Consider the following 22,440-nt stretch of genomic DNA (forward strand, 5'->3'; position numbering starts at 1 on the left):
AAGGATGTCAGGGACAAGATCATAGACCTGCACAAGGCTGGAATGGGCTACAAAACCATAAGTAAGACGCTGGGTGAGAAGGAGACAACTGTTGGTGCAATAGTAAGAAAATGGAAGACATACAAAATGACTGTCAATCGACATCGATCTGGGGCTCCATGCAAAATCTCACCTCGTGGGGTGTCCTTGATCCCGAGGAAGGTGAGAGATCAGCCGAAAACTACATGGGGGGAACTTGTTAATGATCTCAAGGCAGCTGGGACCACAGTCACCAAGAAAACCCTTGGTAACACATTACGCCGTAATGGATTAAAATCCTGCAGTGCCCGCAAGGTCCACCTGCGCAAGAAGGCACATGTACAGGCCCGTCTGAAGTTTGCAAATGAACATCTGGATGATTCTGAGAGTGATTGGGAGAAGGTGCTGTGGTCAGATGAGACTAAAATTGAGCTCTTTGGCATTAACTCAACTCGCCATGTTTGGAGGAAGAGAAATGCTGCCTATGACCCAAAGAACACCGTCCCCACTGTCAAGCATGGAGGTGGAAACATTATGTTTTGGGGGTGTTTCTCTGCTAAGGGCACAGGACTACTTCACCGCATCAATGGGAGAATGAATGGAGCCATGTACCGTCAAATCCTGAGTGACAACCTCCTTCCCTCCAACAGGACATTAAAAATGGCTCGTGGCTGGGTCTTCCAGCACGACAATGACCCGAAACATACAGCCAAGGCAACAAAGGAGTGGCTCAAAAAGAAGCACATTAAGGTCATGGAGTGGCCTAACCAGTCTGCAGACATTAATCCCATCGAAAACTTATGGAGGCAGCTGATGATCCGAGTTGCCAAGCGACAGCCTCGAAATCTTAATGATTTACAGATGATCTGCAAAGAGGAGTGGGCCAAAATTCCATCTAACATGTGTGCAAACCTCATCATCAACTACAAAAAACGTCTGACTGTTGTGCTTGCCAACAAGGGTTTTGCCACCAAGTATTAAGTCTGGTTTGCCAAAGGGATCAAATACTTATTTCTCTGTTCACAATGCAAATAAATATATATAATTTTGACTATGTGATTTTCTGTGTTTTTTTTTATATAATCTATCTCTCACTGGTAAAATTAACCTAGCCTAAAAATTCTAGACTGTTCATGTCTTTGACAGTGGGCAAACTTACAAAATCAGCAAGGGATCAAATACTTATTTCCTTCACTGTATATTATATTTATATATATATATATATATATATATATATATATATATATATATATATATATATATATATATATATTTATTTATTATATATTTTTTTCTCTTCTTTCTTTACCCCAATTTCTTACTCTTAATTTATATAGCACATCTACATATGCTACGTATTGCCTTAATATTACTGTAGTTATGTGTGCTGATTTAAGCTGTGATATAAGTACCGCCTTATGGATGCTTATACTTGTTCAAAAGCTTAATGTTAGATACATTCTCCTCCTTATTTATATTCTTTGTCTGTAATGTTACCATTATTGACCTTTATATATAATGTATAATATATATGTAATTTGGAAAAAAAATTAAAAATAAAAATCAGATTAAGCAAAAAAACAAATGGCGCCGGCTCCAAGAGACCATAGCAGAAACGCTAACATTCCTTAAAATTCTGCCCCACCCCCAAACCCACCTTCAGGGAAAACTTCCCTTCAATCAACTGATAAAGCGGAGAAGGGAGGCGATAGGCCAAAACCCATCATGTGACAGGTTGGGGGCGGAGCAAAAAAGGAGAGCTTGTGCCTTAGGCTTGGAAATTTGGAAGCCAGGTTGCAGCGTTGGTGGAACGAGCGGCGCAAAATGGCGCAAAAACGCCACTCGTCTCACCAAATATGAAAGTGTGACCCAGGAATACAGGCAAGTGAAAAAGGTAGCAATACTCCGGGATGCCCAGAGAAAAAAATCTTCCTGCCAATAAAAATAATCTAGCCCCTGGAGATATAGGGTCTCCAAAAGCTAGGACCTTGAAGAGTGTAGGTGGGGGGGTCGGGAGGATTGGAGAATAAATGACTTACGCTCTGGAGTCTTCAAATGTATGAAGGGTCACATCATAAGAAACCTCACGCGAAAAACAGGTTAGGTGACAGGGAAATTTAGTGCAGAACTGCCTGGCTTCCCAACACCCCCACTAGACTGAAAACAGACGGACAACACACTGTCTTTAGGCCCTGTTAACACAGAGACTTTTTGTCGCGTTTTTGATCCAGAAACCGTGTCGGAAAAAACGCTCTCGGGAAAAAAAAGCAGCATGACCTATCTTGAGGGGTTTTCTGCCTCCAAAACCCCATTTTAAAAAACGCTCACTTTTTTCCAATTGCCTGTTGAAGAAGTAAAAAAAGGCCACCAAAAAAACGAGGCGGAAATTGTGTAAAAAAATTCGGCAAATGTCGCGTAAAAAACACAGCAAAAGAGGCGTGTGGTGCAAAAAAACCGGAGCTGATTTTTTCAAGGCAGAATTTCCTGCCTGCAAAAATTTTTTGTGAACTAGGCCTTACTGTTTTTATGTTTCAATTTTTTATTGTGTTTTGAAAGAGAAATATACAACATCACATTGCAACTGGAAAGGTTACGCATAATGTAATAATTTTAAATGCTAGCGTAGAAGGTAACCAAATATCAGCTATAAGCTGATCAATACAGAAAGAAAACTAAACAAAGATAAGTAAAAGCATCTGCAGGTATGGAAAACAAAAATTACGGGGGAAGAAAAGGTGCCTATAAGGCTCTGTTCACATCTGCGTTGGGGTCCCGTTCTGACGTTCCGTCGGAGCTTTCCGTCAGAACGGGACCCTGAATAGACACAAACGGAAACCAGGGGTTTCCATTTCCATCACCATTGATTTTAATGGTGACAGATCCGGTGCCCATGGTTTCCGTTTGTCTCTGTTGTGCACCGAATCCGTCGTTTTGCTGGAAGCAATAGCGTTTGTAAGTTCAGGGTCCCGTTCTGACAGAAAGCTCAGACGGAACATCAGAACGGGACACCAATGCAGATGTGAACAAAACCTTAAATGAATGTACAGGTAAAAAGATTAAGGGGCATTTATCATCCTTTCTACACCAGTTTTGTTGCATAGAAAATCGCAAAAGAACCCAAAAATCACAATATCTGTTGTAAAATGCAACATTTGGCCTTTTTACACCGTCCTCGCCATTGTTGTGAAAAAGGGGCATGGTTTCCCAAAAGGGGGCAAGCGCACAGCAGACCAATACATTATAATATACTCCAGAAAACTGGCGGAAATCATAGCGGAAATCGACTTCAGCTGCTTGCTGGCGTAGATTTCCATCTGTGAGGCATAACAAGGGAGAGGCCTGTGCCCGGCCCCATAACTTGCCGCCCCAGATCGGACTACCCCAAACAATTGGACAAAAAAAAAAAAGTATGCTCACCTTCCCACTTCTCTTCTCCCCTCTAGATCTCCTCAGCCTCCCTCAGCATTTTGTGGTTTATACAACGTACGGACGCCGGGCAGCATCAGAACGTTGCATAAGAAGCAGTGATGACATTGAGTGCTGCGTCACATAAAAGGCCCTGATGTCGGTTGGCGTCAGGACCTTGTATGACCTGCAGTATGCATTAAGAGCCTGAGGGGATCCAGTAAGGAGAAGTGAAGCAGAGCGGTAAGGTGGGCATACTTTTTTATTTTCTGTCTGATGGGATGGGGGTTTGGACAGCCGGACAAAGATGCAACACATTTATTTAGAGGTGTTCGCCTCTTAATAAATGTCTCCCATCTTACTCCATAATCTATAATTGGTGTTAATTTTCCTGACAGTCTTTATTGATTTTAAACAAGGTAATCAATATTACAGGAATAGAAAAGAGGGGGAGAAAGGGGAGAAAGATGAAGGAAAAATTCCAACATTATTATTCCATGTATCCTCATGTATTTTACAGTGAATATAAAGAACGCAGCATTGTGTTTGTAATTTGGCCGATATTAGAAGGAAAACTCTTGGCAAGTCAGATATTTTAGGGTTAAAGAAGCAGATTCAACATTGTATAGTTGCAATCAATTCTAACTGGAAGATTGTAATATAGCAAATATTTATGTCCCATTCAATATGAGTGAATGCCAAGACATATCTCTGTTAAAATACACAATCAGATTGTTATTTCATGATCATATTGATTGACATATTAATGCAGGAAATTATTTCAAGGAGAGAAGGGTTCTGGACAGTCAAATTTTCCTAGATGGGGTTTTGAGGTGAAAGAGGTAAGTAATCGCATAGGAAGGTCAAAACTTCAGCAAAGCAGAGCCACTTAGAGATTGTTCAAAGTACTAGGTAGTTAGACTAAAGAATTATGTTATGGCTGCGGCCGCAACTTCCGGGCCGCCTGCCGACATCCTCCTCCCCGGAGACCCCGGCTGGCGCGGCCTTCCCTTCCTGAAGTGTGCGATGGTGTGTGCGCGCGCACTCGTTCCCGGCCTTAAAGGGCCAGCACGCGCACTTCCTAAAAGATCCCTACCCAAGTGCACCCTGGACTATAAAAAGGGCTCTGCCCTCCCACTCCTTGCCTGAGTGTTGTTTGTACTTTTCCAATGTTTGTATTGCAAATGGTCCCTTAGTGTTTTCCTGTTCCCTGCATCCTATCTCCTGTATCCCGCGCGGTGTTTCCTTCCGGAGTCTGCCTTGTATCAGAGTTGTGTGGTGCCGTCTGCTGGATACACCTCGTCTGTGTGTCATCTGCCATCCCTGGTGCCATCCACCACGTCTGGCGCAACCTGCCACATCTAACCCCATCTGTGCCGGAGCCCTGCCGCTGTCTGGACTATCTGAGATACCCTTGTGGTACGCACCTCCGCATAGACTGAGTTGATCAGCTGCCACTTCGCTACGGCTGAGTGGCCTAGTGGGTCCACATACCCTAGATCGTGACACATTCTTTTAGTTTGATTTTAAAATGTCTCGGAAGAATAAGTACAAATTTTTTACTAAGTTTGAAACAAAATGTTTATCTTGTTTCTTTCGATAAAGAGGATCCTATCCAGTCCATGCAAAAAAGAAATCTAGCAGTGCAGTACTGGTTTATGTGCGGTCTCCGAGATATAAAACAGCAGTTTATTTTCATGCCTTAGACCTCGTACACGAACACATTGGTTTTGCAGTCCGCAAAACCACGGGTCCGTTGCGGTCCAAAACCACGGGTCCGTTGCGGTCCATCGGACCGCAGAAACACATTGTTTTGCATCCATGTGTCAACAGGGTTCACGGATCCACAACAATTTCACCAATAGTGTGAACCCGCAAATCTGTATTATAAAATGACATGTTCTGAGTTTTTGCGGTCTGGATTCGCGGCCCCAGCACGGATAAGTGCAAACCACGGTCATGTACATGGCGCCATAGAAAAGAATGAGTCTTCAATTTATCCTCAATTGTCTGTGGTAGTTACAGCAGAGGACGCGTAATCTCGCGAGATTACGCGGTAAATGACAGGTTACAACGAGATCACGCTTCCTCTGCTGTAACTACCATAGAAACAGTAACGAAGTGCAGAGATTGTGAATAGACATCCCGTGGAATGTCTATTCACTGTCTAAACACTTCAGTATTGTTAATGTGTTAGTATAAGACAGCACATAAGGATGTAACAGGATCCCTATGCGCTGTGTAAATGAATGGAGAGGAGTGCATGATGCTGATTGGTCAGTGTCATACACTCCCCTGTACAACGCCCACTTGGTCTAAAGTAAAAATACGCCCACTTGGGCATTAAGCAACTCATTAGCATAAATCTAAAAACGCTAATAAAGTGGTAAAAATAGATCATTTTTTTTAAATAAAAAGCACTGCTGTCACCTACATTATAGCGCCCATCTCCTTATGTAGGAGATAGGGGACTTATAATGTGGTGACAGAGCCTCTTTAATGAGGTTAAAGGATCGTCCCACTGCCGATCCTATAAGTGTTTCAAAACACTAGGAGTAAAAAATTGGAGCTTGTAGATAATAAAAAGGTTAAGGACCCACTAAGTCTAATTTTAGTTTTAATTAAGTAAAGGTGTTTACCATGTTGTATAGACACCTCCAAGAAACACAAACGGTTCAGCCCTTCCAAATGTCATTGTTTAAATATAGGTTGTGGTTTGACTGTTGGAAGGCAGGATTTTTTAGTAGTGTTAATAAGAGGGAGTATCTCGGATCCAGAGCCAGTATTTGTTTGCTTTTCACCCAGGACTTTCATTTGACTAAAAGAAGGGGATTATTAGTGACATTGCTAAATAAATCTGTATATAAGTTTTAAAATATATATATATATATATATATATATATATATATATATATATACACACACACACACACACTAGTTTAGGGTCACTTAGAAATTTCCTTATTTTTGCAAGAAAAGCAGTGTTTTTTTTCAATGAAGATAACATTAAATTAATCTGAAATATACTCTATACATTGTTAATGTGCTAAATGACTATTCTAGCTGCAAACGTCTGGTTTTTAATGCAATATCTACATAGGTGTATAGAGGCCCATTTCCAGCAACCATCACTCCAGTGTTCTAATGGTACATTGTGTTTGCTAACTGTGTTAGAAGGATAATGGATGATTAGAAAACACTTGAAAACCCTTCTGTAATTATGCTAGCACCGCTGTAAACAGTTTTGCTGTTTAGAGGAGCTATAAAACTGACCTTCTTTTGAGCTAGTTGAGAATCTGGAGCATTACATTTGTGGGTTCGATTAAACTCTAAAAATGGCTAGAAAAAGAGAGCTTTCATGTGAAACTCGACAGTCTATTCTTGTTCTTAGAAATGAAGGCTATTCCATGCGAGAAATTGCCAAGAAACTGAAGATTTCCTACAACGGTGTGTACTACTCCCTTCAGAGGACAGCACACACAGGCTCTAACCAGAGTAGAAAGAGAAGTGGGAGGCCCCGCTGCACAACAAGACAAGTACGGGGTGGGCCATTTATATGGATACACCTAAATAAAATGGGAATGGTTGGTGATATTAACTTCCTGTTTGTGGCACATTAGTATATGGGAGGGGAGAAACTTTTCAAGCTGGGTGTTGACCATGGCGGCCATTTTGAAGTTGGCCATTTTGTATCCAACTTTAGTTTTTTCAATGGGAAGAGGGTCATGTGACACATCAAACTTATCGAGAATTTCACAAGAAAAACAATGGTGTGCTTGGTTTTAACGTTACTTTATTCTTTCATGAGTTATTTACAAGTTTCTGACCACTGATAAAATGTGTTCAAAGTGCTGCCCATTGTGTTGGATTGTCAATGAAACCCTCTTCTCCCACTTTTCACACACTGTGGCAAAGAAAAAGCCATATCTGAGACTGGCTAATAAAAGGAAAAGATTAATATGGGCAAAAGCACACAGACATTGGACAGAGGAAGATTGGAAAAAAGTGTTATGGACAGACGAATCGAAGTTTGAGGTGTTTGGATCACACAGAAGAACATTTGTGAGACGCAGAACAACTGAAAAGATGCTGGAAGAGTGCCTGACGCCATCTGTCAAGCATGGTGGAGGTAATGTGATGGTCTGGGGTTGCTTTGGTGCTGGTAAAGTGGGAGATTTGTACAAGGTAAAAGGGATTTTGAATAAGGAAGGCTATCACTCCATTTTGCAACGCCATGCCATATCCTGTGGACAGCGCTTGATTGGAGCCAATTCCATCCTACAACAGGACAATGACCCAAAGCACACCTCCAAATTATGCAAGAACTATTTAGGGAAGAAGCAGGCAGCTGGTATTCTATCTGTAATGGAGTGGCCAGCACAGTCACCAGATCTCAACCCCATAGAGCTGTTGTGGGAGCAGCTTGACCGTATGGTACGCAAGAAGTGCCCATCAAGCCAATCCAACTTGTGGGAGGGGCTTCTGGAAGCATGGGGTGAAATTTCTCCCGATTACCTCAGCAAATTAACAGCTAGAATGCCAAAGGTCTGCAATGCTGTAATTGCTGCAAATGGAGCATTCTTTGACGAAAGCAAAGTATGAAGGAGAAAATTATTATTTGAAATAAAAATCATTATTTCTAAACTTGTCAATGTCTTGGACTATATTTTCTAGTCATTTTGCAACTTATTTGATAAATATAAGTGTGAGTTTTCATGGAAAACACAAAATTGTCTGGGTGACCCCAAACTTTTGAACGGTAGTGTATATATATATATATATATATTTATATATATATATATATATATATATATATATATATATATAAAATATTTTGTGTATTTTGTTTCAAACTTAAAGGGAACCTGTCCCCAGCATTTCACCTATAAAACCAGCAATACCTGGTGGTAGTGGGTGAAAAATCATTTCTATACAACCTATAATTGTCTTCTTAGTCGGCTCTGTAGCTTTAGTATTCAGTTTTTTTGTGTTCCCACAACGTACGCTAATGAGCAGAAAAGAGTCAGATCTTCGTTTGAAAAGAGTCAAATCTTCGTTTGAAAAGAGTCAAATCTTCGTTTGAAAAGAGTCATATCTTCATTCCTCAAGTCTTTCCGAGCTTACCCCGCCTCCTTACTTTTGATTGACAGCTCCTTGCCTTCCCCAGCACACAAAATACCGCGCTAGTGCATTGATATCCTCTTCTGGTGTGTGCGCACAAAGGGACACAGGATTATTATGATAAAAGGCGCAAAATGTTCGCAGACCGTTATTTACAGTCGGAGGAGAAGTTTAGGAGAGGGGATAAAGGCAATGAACTTTTTATAGCAGCGGCCAGTGGGGGATATGTGAAGTTCAATAGGTGAATTGCTGGTGACAAGTTCCCTTTAAGTAAATTTTTTGAATTACAAATTATTATATTTTTTTTTTAGTCCCACTAGGGGACTTGAACACGCAATTACTTGATCGCTGGTAAAATACACTGCAATACTAATACTTAGAATTGTATGGTACTTTTCTGAAAGAGCTTAATAGGAGGAGTAGGGGGCTAATCACATCAGCGCTGGCTTCCGTTTATCTGTTTCCTCAGAGGAACAGATGAACAGTAAGCCAAAAGGAAAGCATCGCTTCTGTTTGCATCACCATTGATTTCAATGGTATTTTTTTTGTTTGAGCTTGCCTCCGTTCCGCTAGGTTTCTCATTTTTCTTCACGGAAACAATAGCGCAGTCAACAAAAACAAAACAAAAACGTAAACCTATCAGAACAGAGGCAAACTGAAAACAAATGAAAAAAAATAAATACTACTCAAATCAATGTGATGCAATCGGAAGCGATGCTTTCCGTTTGCTTTTCCATTCATCAGTTCCTCTGATGGAAGAGCTGAACGAAAATCCTAAACGGATGCCAGCACTGATACGAGGCGCTAACATGGCAGATCTGCCATCGACACCCAGCGATCTCGTCTAACGTCTCAGTTGTTAAACTGCCGGGATCGGAGTTCTCTCTGATCCCAACCATTATAGTGAGGTGTCTGTTATAGTGAGTCCACTCCATACTTCTCCCATCCCGGCTTGGCGTACATGTACTTCATGGTGGATTAAAGGGCTTATATAACCAGGGGCGTAGCTAGGGGGGGGGCAAGCGGGGCATGTGCCCCGGGCGCAGTTCAGAGGGGGGCGCCAGCGCCCCCTCCTCCTGCACTATAATTGTACCTGTGTCGCAAGGACACAGGTACAATTGGAAGCAATGAATGACCGGGCACGTTGCGTGCCCGGCCATTCAGCGCCTTTCCACGAATGAAGCGACTGGTACCTTTTGTACCAGTGACGCTTCCGTCGATGAAAGGCGCTGACTGACTGGCAGGGAAAGTCATCCTGCCCAGCCAATCAGCGCCTTTCATAGACGCTGTGTTCAAACCCCTGGAGACCTGCGCAGAAGAGAGCAGGTCTCCATGGCTGCCGGACGGCGTGGAAGCGGGAATAAGGCGAGTTTGAATTTTTTTTTTATTTTTTAAATTGTAATAGAAGTGTGGCTGTATCTGCGGGGGGGACTTTATCTACAGGGGGGGGGGTTTCTATCTACAGGGGGACTATATCTACAGGGCTGGGCTATATACAGGGGGACTATATCTACAGGGCTGGGCTATATACAGGGGGGCTATATCTACAGGGCTGGGCTATAAACAGGGGGACTATATCTGCTGGGCTATATACAGGGGGACTATATCTACAGGGGGACTATATCTACAGGGCTGGGCTATATACAGGGGGACTATATCTACAGGGGGGCTATATACTGGAGTGGGCTATCTATAGAGCACCATATACAGGGGTGGGCTATATAGTATATAGCCCCCTGTAGATATAGCCCACCCCTGTATATGGTGCTCCATAGATAGCCCACCCCAGTATATAGCCCCCCTGTAGATATAGTCGCCCTGTATATAGCCCAGCCCTGTAGATATATTCCCCCTGTATATAGCCCACCCCTGTAGATATAGCCCCCCTCTGTAGATTTAGCCCCCCTCTGTAGATTTAGCCCCCCTCTGTATATAGCCCCCCTGTGTATATAGCCGCCCTGTAGATATAGCCCAGCCCTGTAGATATAGCCCAGCCCTGTAGATATGGTCCCCCTGTAGATATGGTCCCCCTGTAGATATGGTCCCCCTGTGGATATGGTCCCCCTGTGGATATGGTCCCCCTGTAGATATGGTCCCCCTGTAGATATGGTCCCCCTGTAGATAGCCCACCCCTGTATATAGTCCACCTGTAGATATAGTCCCCCTGTAGATATAGTCCCCCTGTAGATATAGTCCCCCTGTAGATATAGTCCCCCTGTAGATATAGCCCACCCCTGTATATAGTCCCCCTGTAGATATAGCCCACCCCTGTATATAGTATCCCACAAATAGCTCCCCCTATAGTGCTCCACAGAAAGCCCACCCCTGTATATAGCCCCCTTGTACATATAGTCCACCCCTGTATATAGTGCTCCACAGATAGCCCACCCTTGTATATAGTATATACAGTGGTGGGCTATCTGTGGAGCACTATATACAGGGGTGGACTATCTAGTGGAGCACTATATACAGGGGTGGACTATATGTACAAGGGGGGGGCTATATTCAGGGGTGGGCTATCTGTGAAACACTATATACAGGGGTGGACTATATGTGGAGCACTATATACAGGGGTGGGCTATATCTACAGGGGGGCTACATACATGGTTGGGCTATCTGTAGAGCTCTATATACAGGGGTGGGCTATATCTACAGGGGGCTATATACAGGGGTGGGCTATCTGTAGAGCACTATAGGGGGAGTTATTTGTGGGGCACTATATACAGGGGTGGTCTATATGGGGGCACTATCTACAGGGGCTCTATGGCAGGCACTATCTACAGGGGGCTCTATGGCAGGCACTATCTACAGGGGGCACAGTGTGTGTGTGGGACACGGTGTATGGTGCTATTATAATTAGAGGTGCAGTGTTTGGCGCTATTATATATAGGGGCGTAGTGTGTGGTATAATGATAACTTTATCTTTATTTATAGGTGTAGAAATGTTGGTAAAGTGAGAAGCTGAAGACATCTGAGCAGCAAACTACAGCAATGGGCTGTGACCGGGAGAAGTCATCATAGAGGTCTGGACCGGATGGAGAAAAAGAACTAGAATCTGAGACGTCACCGGTGAGTCACCTAATGTAAATGTTTATTCTGCCACTAATCAGCACTGTAGTCACTGTATGATCTGCATGGAGATGATGGGTGGTATGATTATGATAGGATTTATTTTTGTGAAACTGCATCTCCCAGCATATACTTACCATTGTTCGGGCTATGCTGGGAGCTGTAGTTTTACGCCGTACAAATCTATACGGCAGGGGTTGCACTAAATTGAGCTGTATTTGTTCTGAGGCTGTATATATGTACTGAGCTTGGTTCTGGGGTTGTATATATGTACCGAGCTTGGTTCTGGTGTTGTGTATAGAACCATATTGCTTGTGAAATGTACAAATAATTTTATGCGCGCGTTACATAAAAAGAAATGACACGTCGATTGGTAGAGAAAACAAACACGGCGAGGGGGAAGGAGATGTCGGGAAAGAGGTTGGGGGGGGGGGGGGGGGGCGCCAAACTGAATCTTTGCCCCGGGTGCTGGAGAACCTAGCTACGCCTCTGATATAACAATATGTATCCATCATGTAAAGCATTCAAAATCACAAGGATGTTATTAATGTGTTAATGGTGCCTCGATAAAATAATATATAATGCTATTAAATAACATTTCATTTGTTTCTGTGTTTGGACTGTAACACAGTACTGTTTAATGTGAGGGTATACTTGCAGGTTTTATAACTCACCTAGAGGAGGTGCCCATGAGTTGCATCCCTCTGTCAAGTAAAGCATTGGCAGAAAGACCTTGTTTTACAACCTTTAAATACATAAAAAATGAGTTACAGAATAGGACAAGGATATGTTTGACTAATTACATAGTAGAATGTATGCATATTTAAAGTATATGGAGAAAAGTAGAGACACCTACACATTACACATATACGACATTTTATTCTAAATCCATAGGCATTAATATGGAGTTGGTCCCCCTTTGCAGCTTAAAAAGCCTCTACTATTCCAAGTACCACATACTCCTCAGGTATGCTTATTGGGTATCCTGGATGAATCATCATGGCCACACCATATGTGCATTTTCCTACGCAAATCACTAATTTTGGCCAGAAAATAAATAGCATTTAGATCGATGGGTGATCACTCTCCCTCAGTCCATAAATGGAAAAACTAGTTAATACTGCAATACCTTTCGAGAAGGTGGTGTACAAATACAGAGACTGTTGCAGGAAGTTCGCGAAAGTCTGGGGTGCGCAGTGCGAAACGCCAATAACTATTTTTTCCCCAGAGTATTTGAGAGCTGGACTCTCTTCTAGTTAGGCGCTTAGGTTGAAGCCCTAGTTGGAATGTACATATATTGTAAAGAAATTTGTACTGCCTAATACACTACTGAATTGCTTGATAGTCTTCTGCTTTAGGTTTGAATTGTATCTTCTTACTGTGAGCACTTACACTGTATTCTATGATTGTCCCATGTGCAGAAAGGTTTGTAATGTTTGTTGCAATTCTCTATATTGTACCGAATTTCTTCAATAAAACGAGTTAAAAAAAAAAAGCCTCTACTCTTCTGGTCAGGGTTCATTTTTTCCAATTCATCAATCAGATGAGCAGTTGTGAGGTCAGACACGGATGTTGGACGAGAGGGCCTGACTCGTAATCTCCATTCTAGTACATCCCAAAAATATTGAATGAAGTTGAGGTCAGGGATCTATGCGGGCCAGTCAAGTTCTTCCATATGAAACTCACATAACCTTGCTTTGTGCACTGGGGCACAATCATGCTGGAACAGAAAATGGCATTCCCCAAACTGATCCCACAAAGAATACAACTGTCCAAAATGTCTTGGTATCTCCCTACACTGGAACTAAGGGGCCTAGGCCAACCTGAAAAACGACCCCAAAGAATTATCCCTTATTCACCAAACTGTACAGTTGGCACAATGCAGTCATGTAGGTAATTTCTCCTGGCATATGCCAAACCCAGAATCATCCATCAGACTGCCAGATCGATTCGTCACTCCACAGAACACATTTCCACTGTCTCATCTGTCCGTGTAATAACAAACCTGAATTTTCCCTATTTGTAGACAATTGGTTTAACTGTGATTGACATATACCCATGTCTTTAGCAATGTTTTGTAGCCTTTCAAAGCTTCATTTGTATTTAAAACGCGTCTTCTGAAAGTTGTCTGCATTTTGTTAATTGATTTAAAAAAACTTTAAAACCTCTAAAAAAGCATTCTTACTTTGAAGCATTTTTCCACAACTGCCTAAAACTTTTGCACAGTACTGTATATGTATAGAAAAATTTGTACATGTTTCATGTGTGTGAGAAACAGGCCAATTCCCATTAAATACATGAAATATTATGATGAAATATTAAACAGTTTGGACTTACCTTAAAGGTTGGGACACAGAGCTGTTCATAAGAAATTGAGCTTTCTTCACTAGTTGGCGTATCCAAATCTAAGGGTCGATGCAGGGAAGACTTTGAAGTCCTTTTATTTGTGGGGTGTTTTACAGACCAGTTAAACACCTGGAATTGGCTCAGATAGTTCTGGTAACAAGACATTACAGGCTGCTGAGAAGTTTGCTCATTATCTGCAGGTTTCTCAGCTTCCGTTGGATATATATGCTCCAAAGGCTCTTCTTCTCCTCCTAAAGCAGAGACAAATGAAGCCTGAGAAGCATGAGCTCGGATTGGCAATATTCTTGCATCCGGTCTGTCTTCTCCTTGGGCAGATGCAGTTAAAGGACCTTCTACACTGTGGTAAATTGAACCTCGGCTGTAGTCAATATTTTGAGTCTGCCTTTTTCGTCTTTTTCTCCCAGGATATGTTCCTGGGCCTTCATCACTGCTTATAGGTTCAAACTCCTCAGCTGCAGAAAAGTAAGCTTCACTGTCTGCCATTGACATGCTAGAATCCATTGAACGATATTGATGGAATGAGTTGGAATCTGCTGATGGAGTGTAAGGAAAGGAACCAAAACTCCTTCTTTGCTTTGGTGAATCCAGGACATTTTCATCACTACGTGAAACATCACTACTAAACTGAACACCAACAGGTCCTGGTGCCTTGTCCACATAAAAGGCAGCAGACAAACTCTTTGTGCTGCCAAGTCTTGTTGAGCATACAGATGCCTGGCGTTTCAGAGGAGATCGGAGTGGAGAATGAACCACAGATCTGTCCTGAGCGTTTGGAGAAACAGGACTACTTCCTGAAGCTTCAACAGGAATACTAAAACCAAGAAACAATAATAAAATGTTAATTAAAATACATTTTTGATGCATACCTTTTATCAGCAAAGCCTTCCAAAGGTATTAAGACGCTTTACCAATTTTGCCTTAATTATTTGTCACAAAACATTTCTATGCAATTAATCATTAGCATTATACCATGTTATAAAAGAATCTTAATGAAGAAAAGAGAAAAAGAACAAATATTTAGCCACAATTTTGTGAAGGTTGTACGTCTAAAGAGATATTAAAAAAAAAAACAGTTTACAATTAGCCTCAGTTATTGTCAATCATTAGAGCATTTCCACCTAAATCTTATCAAAATTTTGAGGGGTGACCAAAATGTGCTATTATTAATTTTCATAATAGAGTTTTCCCAAGTACCTAAACGTGTGCGAATGCTCACCAGATGATGCCACCAAAGCTCAGTAGCAGTCATTTTTCATTATGTTGAACAGCTCTGTGCAGCACTGTTGTTTTCATTTCGGTAGGGTTTGCTATGGGCGTAATTACCATGTAAAAGACTACAGTTCCCATGATTCCTCTCACAGACTTTGAATATATTTACAGCTGCCATTAATGCATCTCTATTACAAAGTGTAGGGTAATGTTGCAATTACTCCCTGTCTTCTAATGACTTAGCATTATCTTCTGCACAGAATGTGAAACACAATACCTCCAAAGACAGGCTGGAGGGGGGAGAGTAGGGAGCAGTGGAGATAAGGGCATGTGATGTCTGATTTCCTGCAACCAGTGTTCCCTATAAGGTGCGCGGCTGCACACCTACCACAGTCCGCTCGCTCACTAAACTTTAAAGAGGCTCTGTCACCACATTATAAGTGCCCTATCTCCGCTATAATGTAGGTGACAGTAATGCTTTTTATTTAAAAAAACGATCTAATTTTACCACTTTATTAGCGATTTTGGATTTATGCTAATGAGTTGCTTAATGCCCAACTGGGCGTATTTTTACTTTAGACCAAGTGGGCGTTGTACAGAGGAGTGCATGACGCTGACCAATCAGCATCATGCACTCCTCTCCATTCATTTACTCAGCGCATAGCGATCCTGCTAGATCCTTATGTGCAGTCTTATACGAACACATTAACAATACTGAAGTGTTTAGACAGTGAATAGACATTCCACGGGATGTCTATTCACAATCTCTGCGCTTCGTTACTGTTTCTATGGTAGTTACAGCAGAGGAAGCGTGATCTCGCAGTATATATGTGTGTGTGTGTGTATATGTTACAGTATGTGTGTGTGTATGTTACAGTATATGTGTGTATATACATTACAGTATATGTGTGTATGTTACAGTATGTTTGGGTGTTTAAATGTTGCAGTATATGTGTGTGTGTGTGTGTGTGTGTGTGTGTGTGTGTATGTTACAGTATATGTGTGTATATGTTACAGTATATGTGTGGGTGTGTGTATGTTACAGTATATGTGTGTATATGTTAAATTATATGTGTGTGTGTGTGTGTTTGTTACAGTAAATGTGTGTGTATGTTACAGTATATGTGTGTTTGTATATGTTACGGTATATATGTGTGTGTGTGTGTGTATATGTTACAGTGTGTGTGTGTGTGTGTTACAGTGTGTGTGTGTGTGTGTGTGTGTGTGTGTGTTATAGTATATGTGTGTGTATGTTACAGTATATGTGTGTGTATGTTACAGTATATGTGTGTATATGTTACAGTATATGTGTGCGTATGTGTATATGTTACAGTATTTGTGTATGTGTGTTTATGTCTCTTTCTAAGTGTGTTCAATATTAAAGTAGAAAAGATAAAATGAAGCCATCTGTGCTGCCCCCTATATACTCTGCTGACCCCTATATACTCTACTGCCCTTATACACGTTTGGAGGTGCACTGCATTATATATATATATATATATATATACACACACACACACACAGGGGTGAATTGCTGTGTAGCACTATATAGAAGGGGAGGGGGGCTGTGTAGCACTATATAGACAAGGGGAAGAGGGGAGGTGTGTAGCGCTATATACAAGGGGAGAGGGGAGCTGTGTAGCGCTATATACAAGGGGAGAGGAGGGCTGTGTAGCGCAATATACAAGGGGAGGAGGGGGCTGTGTAGTGCTATATACAAGGGGAGGAGGGGGCTGTGTAGCGCTATATACAAGGAGAGAGGGGGCAGTGTAGCGCTATATACGGGGGGGATTGCTGTGCAGCGATATATACAAGGGGAGGAGGAGGGCTGTGTAGCACTATATACAAGGGGAGGGGGGCTGTGTAGCACTATATGTAAGGGGAGGGAGCCTGTGTAGCACTATATACAGGGGGGGGGAATTGCTGTGTAGCACTATATACAAGGGGAGGGGGGCTCTGTAGCATTATATACACACGGGGAAGAGGGGGGCTGTGTAGCGCTATATACAAGGGGAGAGGGGGGCTGTGTAGCACTATATACAGGGGGGTCTGTGTGGCACTATCTACAGGCGGTCTGTGTGGCACTATCTACAGGGACAGTGGTGTAATGAGGGATTCTTTCATGGATGCCTATAATTAGTGTTTATAAATGTCGTCTATTTTACTGCTTGACTTGTAATATTAGAATATTTAAAACTAATTTAACCGGTTAATGACTAGGCTGTTTTACAGCTGAATGACCAGAGCAAATGTCACAATTTTGATATGCGCTGCTTTAGATGACTATAACTCTGCAGGTGAATAAAGTTAATCTTTGAATTTTACACTCTTTGTAAAGTACAGATAGGGCTTTGTTTTAGTGGCATTTGTCAGTATACATCATTTTTATTTTTTTCTCTAAAGTGGGCAAAATTGGAAAAAAATGCAAGAATTTAGCAATTGCGTCAGTTTAGGCTAGTATTTTTCACACACAGTATAGACCACGGACAAAGTTAATCTCATTTCACATTCTTCCACTTCTCCCGTGCATGGGGATACCAAAGATGTGTGCTTTATTCACTGTGCGGGCATGTGCCAGGGCTTGGCATAAAAGGAGGCTTTTTGGCCTTTTCGGTCCAGGAATTCTGCACTTGATTTTATAGCCGCATACTGATTTCTGGGGGGCCTAATGCTGCTGAAACATTGGAAACACCCCATAAATGACTTCATTCACACAAGTAGACCCCACAAGGTTTCCTTCAAGGGGTTTATCATATTTTTAGACAGTCCAGTTTTCTTCTGAAAGTTTCTTGAATAAGATGGAACAAAATAAAATTAGCAATTTTTTAGCAAATGCGTCAGTTTATGCCAGCATTTTTCACACGCAGTATAGACCACGGACAAAATTAATCTCCTTTCACATTCTGCCACTCCTGTGCATGGGGATACCAAATATGTGTGCTTTATTTATCACATAGAGATCTAGGACGGCTTACGATAGAAGAGGATTATTTCACAAATCGCCTTTTTTCAAAGCTGGTTTTACAAAACTCAACAGACTTTCTATAAGACTTCCAAAATATCTGCTCTTGAAGCAGAAATCGCAAAAGTATTCATCTAGGGGTATAATGGGAATTTATTTTTTTGGGTTTTCTAAAATAAGAAATTGCAGGTTTATGCAAATGCAGCTCTCCAGCAGATGAACTTTAGAGAATATGCAAACATGACATCCACCCCCCACCCATTCCCTCCCTCACCCTTGGAGTAAAATCAGGGGAAAAATAAAAATATAATGTAGGGCAAATATATTATCAACTAATTAACTAAAATCTAATAATTCAGAACAGTGTGGTATTTTTTAAAACATGGGTCAATGCACAGGCATGGTTGCAAGGGACATAAGGGACAGAAATATCGGGAATCTTTGCGGTGCCTGTCTTTTCTGCAGACGCGGCACTTTTTCTGGGGGTTGCTTCTAGTTGGTGTTGGGGGAATCCGAGTGATGAAATGTCTTTCAGTCAGTCGAGTGACATCCTCAGACTGGGGGTATTCTCTGGTGTCCTGATCATCAAAAATGAGGCCTTCAATAATTTTCTCCTGGAAATCCAGATATGTGTCTCTGCCTCTGTTTTTTTTTTATAGAGCACAAATAGGTTGTGGATTGCCACCTGTAAGGGCCGGTTCACATCACTGCTCATTTCCGTTCCGGGGTTCCGTCGGAGGTTTCCGTCGGGTTAACCCCGCAACGGAAAGTGAAAGTACAGCTTCCGTTTCAGTCACCATTGATCTCAATGGTGACGGAAACATCGTAATGGTTCCCGTTCGTTACCATTCCGGAAGGCTTCCGGTTTTCCGACGAAATCAATAACGGAGTCGACTGCGCTATTGATTTAGTCGGAAAACCGGAAACCTGCCGGAATGGTGACGAACGGAAACCATTAGCGATGTTTCCGTCACCATTGATATCAATGGTGACTGAAACGGAAGCTGTGGTTTCACTTTCACTTTCCGTTGCGGGGTTCACCATACGGAAACCAACGGTGATGTGAACAGGTCCTAACAGATAAATGGCCACTTTTTTGTATCAGATTTTTGTTATGTGTTTTACTAAATAGGGCTATAAAACCTGGTCGCTTAAAGAGGCTCTGTCACCAGATTCTCAAATCCCTATCTCCTATTGCATGTGATCGGCGCTGCAATGTAGATAACAGTAACGTTTTTTTTGTTTTTTTTAAAACGTTCATTTTTGGCCAAGTTATGAGCTATTTATATATATATATATATATATATATATATATATATATATGCAAATGAGCTTTGAAATGGACAACTGAGTGTTTTTTTTTTCGTTATGTCCAACTGGGCGTGTATTGTGTTTTTAACTGGGCGTGTTTACGTGTATGACGCTGACCAATCAGTGACCAGTCAGTGTCATACACTCCTCTACATTCATTTACACAGCATCACGTCTGTAGCCACATACACAGAGATTAGCGTTAATCAAGTGCCCTGATAATGAATAAACATGACCATCCAGCCTGGATGTCCTACATCTGCATTATGGCTTTTAATTTTTATGCTCCGTCATAGTAGCAGAACAATGAAAAACCAGGGCCACCGGATCCGTAGCATCACAGACACCAATGGCGCACCCGATGGAACCCATTGACGTTAATGGGTTTCATTGGGTTCCCATCATGTAGTTTGTAGTTTTGACAGAAAAAAGTAGCGCAGCGTGCGGTGCTATTTTGTATGGCAAAAATGACAGACTCTGCAATGGAGCCTTCAATACGGAAGTGAACAAACTCTAAGGGCAACCAAATTGATAAGGCACATGGAAAATCACAGTTATGGGAAAATTTGGCTAAATTTCTTTACCTAGAGAAAAAGGGAAATTTAATCTCAAAATATGAAAGCAACACTTCATAGTCTAAACTGTAAAGTTATGGAACATGCACCAACAGGATTTGGTAATGGCTGAAAGTGTGAATAGATTTAAGAAGGATTAGACATCTTCCTTCAGAAACACAATATTCAGGTTAGGCTGAATACAAACGACATCTGTGGTGCAGTGCTGGGAAAATCTCCTGAAGACGACGCCATCACGCTCATAGACTTTAATGGTCAAAAGTGTGCCAAATAGGTGTGATTGGCAAATGTTTGGCCTGGGATCCAATGAGATCCCACACCCCATGCACACGACTGTAAAAAATCTCCGTAATTGGGGGCTGCAACACAGTCCGGAATTACGGACCCGTCCAGTTCTATTGGCCGTGGACACCTTTCCGTATCGCTACAGAAGGTTGTGTCCGTGCCGTAGAACTATGGCGTGAATTATGGAGCATGTCCTACTTTTTGTATTTTACAGGCCGTACTCCCATAATTCGTATGGGAGAACGACCCGAAAAATGCGGGCTGCGGCCGTTCCCGCAATCGCCGTCAGTGATTACGGGCACGCCGTCTGCATGAGGCCTAACTGTATTGAAAAGTACAATTAACTGAGGTTTTCAATATAACTGTAAACCAAAAACAAATAAAAGTTGCATACTTCTGGCTATATGTCTCAAACAGTCCTGAATGTAATCACAGAACAAATTGTGTTTTTAGTCATACTAATGTTACTATAAAATGTTGATTCAGGAATCTGTCCGATTATCAGTAGAGGATCAGAGAGAATTTTTTCCACTCTATGGCAAATTAGTCTATGCCGCTCAAGGAAGGTTTTTGTCTTTTGCTGAATCAACACTAGGTGATAATGGTGCAAAATCCCTATAAATGCGAGTGTGCCTCTTGGGCATTATGAATGAGATTGTACAAGGCTATTATGATCAAATATTTTTCCGCTCCGCTTTGTGCTAGGAAGGTTTTGATTATGGCGTGAAAAGCATTGACGTGTCCGATTTTGGAGCACTGGATACAATTAGGAAATAAATATGTACCTATGTATCAAAAATTGTACCTCAACAGGAGATACCCTGACAAATTTGGAAAGATCTGGTCTAGGTGGTTGGAGACCTCGGACACTGCCATCTAACTTTTGTTTGCCCTACTGGCTGGAACGGGAGCAATGCGGGATGAATGGAGCGCTTGGTTGATTGGTGTATGAATGTGTGTTTTCTTTTAGTTGTTATTAGGCAGTGACTGGTCACTTCTTATTATCCTGATTAACAGCAAAGTATATACTGTGTTGTGATACCCCTTCCTTTGTCAACTGCTTTCTCTGATATGTTAATATCTTATATACCATGGTGCCTTGTTGTTGCCAACTAGTTTTTGGTTGGCAATTATGTTGTGCTTGTATTTACTTGTACTATCGAACTTGAAAATGTAACAAATAAAACCTTTTAAAAAAAATAAAAAATCCCTATAAATTATTTGTTAAAATTAATAAAATCAAACTATTAATACAAAAAAAGGGTAGTTACCTTCCATGGGATTCTTGTGATTTTGCTCTAGGTGGATTGTCGGCTTGTCCTAGGCTTTCCTCTGTAACAGAACATGGGCTATCTTTTTCACCTGCCAGCAAGGGAAGTGCAGCACTACAGCTGCTATTCTCTTCAGAAGATGATGAGCTATGAGAACGCAGTGGGACTTGTAGGCTTAAGTGCTGTGCTTTTCTTTCAATCTCTATCACCACAGATCTTGAGTCCCATTCCTTCTTTCTGCAGCCATTAGTCTTAGCTAAAGAACAAACATAAATAAACTTTTTTTCTAAACAAAAGAGAAAAGCAAAACATGACTGGCGCCGTAAGGCTACATTCACTCGAGCGTATCAGATTCAAGCGAGTGAATCTGGTCCGTGTGTGTTGCGTTATGCATCAGTATGCTTGGCAAGTGGCATGCGTTATTCACGCACTCGCAAAGCACATATTTTTTTATTATTATTATTTTCAATCGAATTGATCTGCAAATGACGCACCACACAGGGATGTGCATCTGTGTGCGGTGCGTGGTTTCCATGCACCCACTGATTTCAATGGGCGCGTAGGTGTGTGAAAACGCACCAATACAGGACATGCAGTGAGTTTCACATAGCGGACTCTCGTTGCGAGAAAACGCACACATGTGTGAATGGCCCCATTGAAATCAATGGGTCCGTGTGATGCGCGTGATTTCCATGCGCAGGACACGGACGTTATTCACGTTCGTGTGAATGGGCCCTAAGGCTACTCTATAACTTTGGGCTTTGCTATGGTTTTCAAGTTGCATTTTGTGCATTCAGATGTTACATAAATGTCAATAAAGCCATTCACATTTTGGCTGTGACCAGCA

General features: G+C 41.7%; 1 protein-coding gene across 7 annotated transcripts in view; it reads right to left on the minus strand.

The window, feature by feature from the left end:
- BLTP1 (bridge-like lipid transfer protein family member 1) overlaps positions 1 to 22,440 on the minus strand; it is a 381,561-nt gene that overhangs the window by 186,923 nt on the left and 172,198 nt on the right. For all 7 annotated transcript variants that reach the window (XM_075860492.1, XM_075860489.1, XM_075860493.1 and 4 more), the window contains exons 27-29: positions 21,594 to 21,849; positions 13,951 to 14,791; positions 12,288 to 12,358 (exon numbers count right to left, since the gene is read on the minus strand). In XM_075860492.1, coding sequence (XP_075716607.1) covers positions 12,288 to 12,358; positions 13,951 to 14,791; positions 21,594 to 21,849 — 1,168 coding nt within the window. The remainder of the gene's footprint in view (positions 1 to 12,287; positions 12,359 to 13,950; positions 14,792 to 21,593; positions 21,850 to 22,440) is intronic.

Source organism: Rhinoderma darwinii, chromosome 1 (assembly GCF_050947455.1).
Source record: "Rhinoderma darwinii isolate aRhiDar2 chromosome 1, aRhiDar2.hap1, whole genome shotgun sequence".
NCBI lineage: Eukaryota > Metazoa > Chordata > Amphibia > Anura > Rhinodermatidae > Rhinoderma > Rhinoderma darwinii.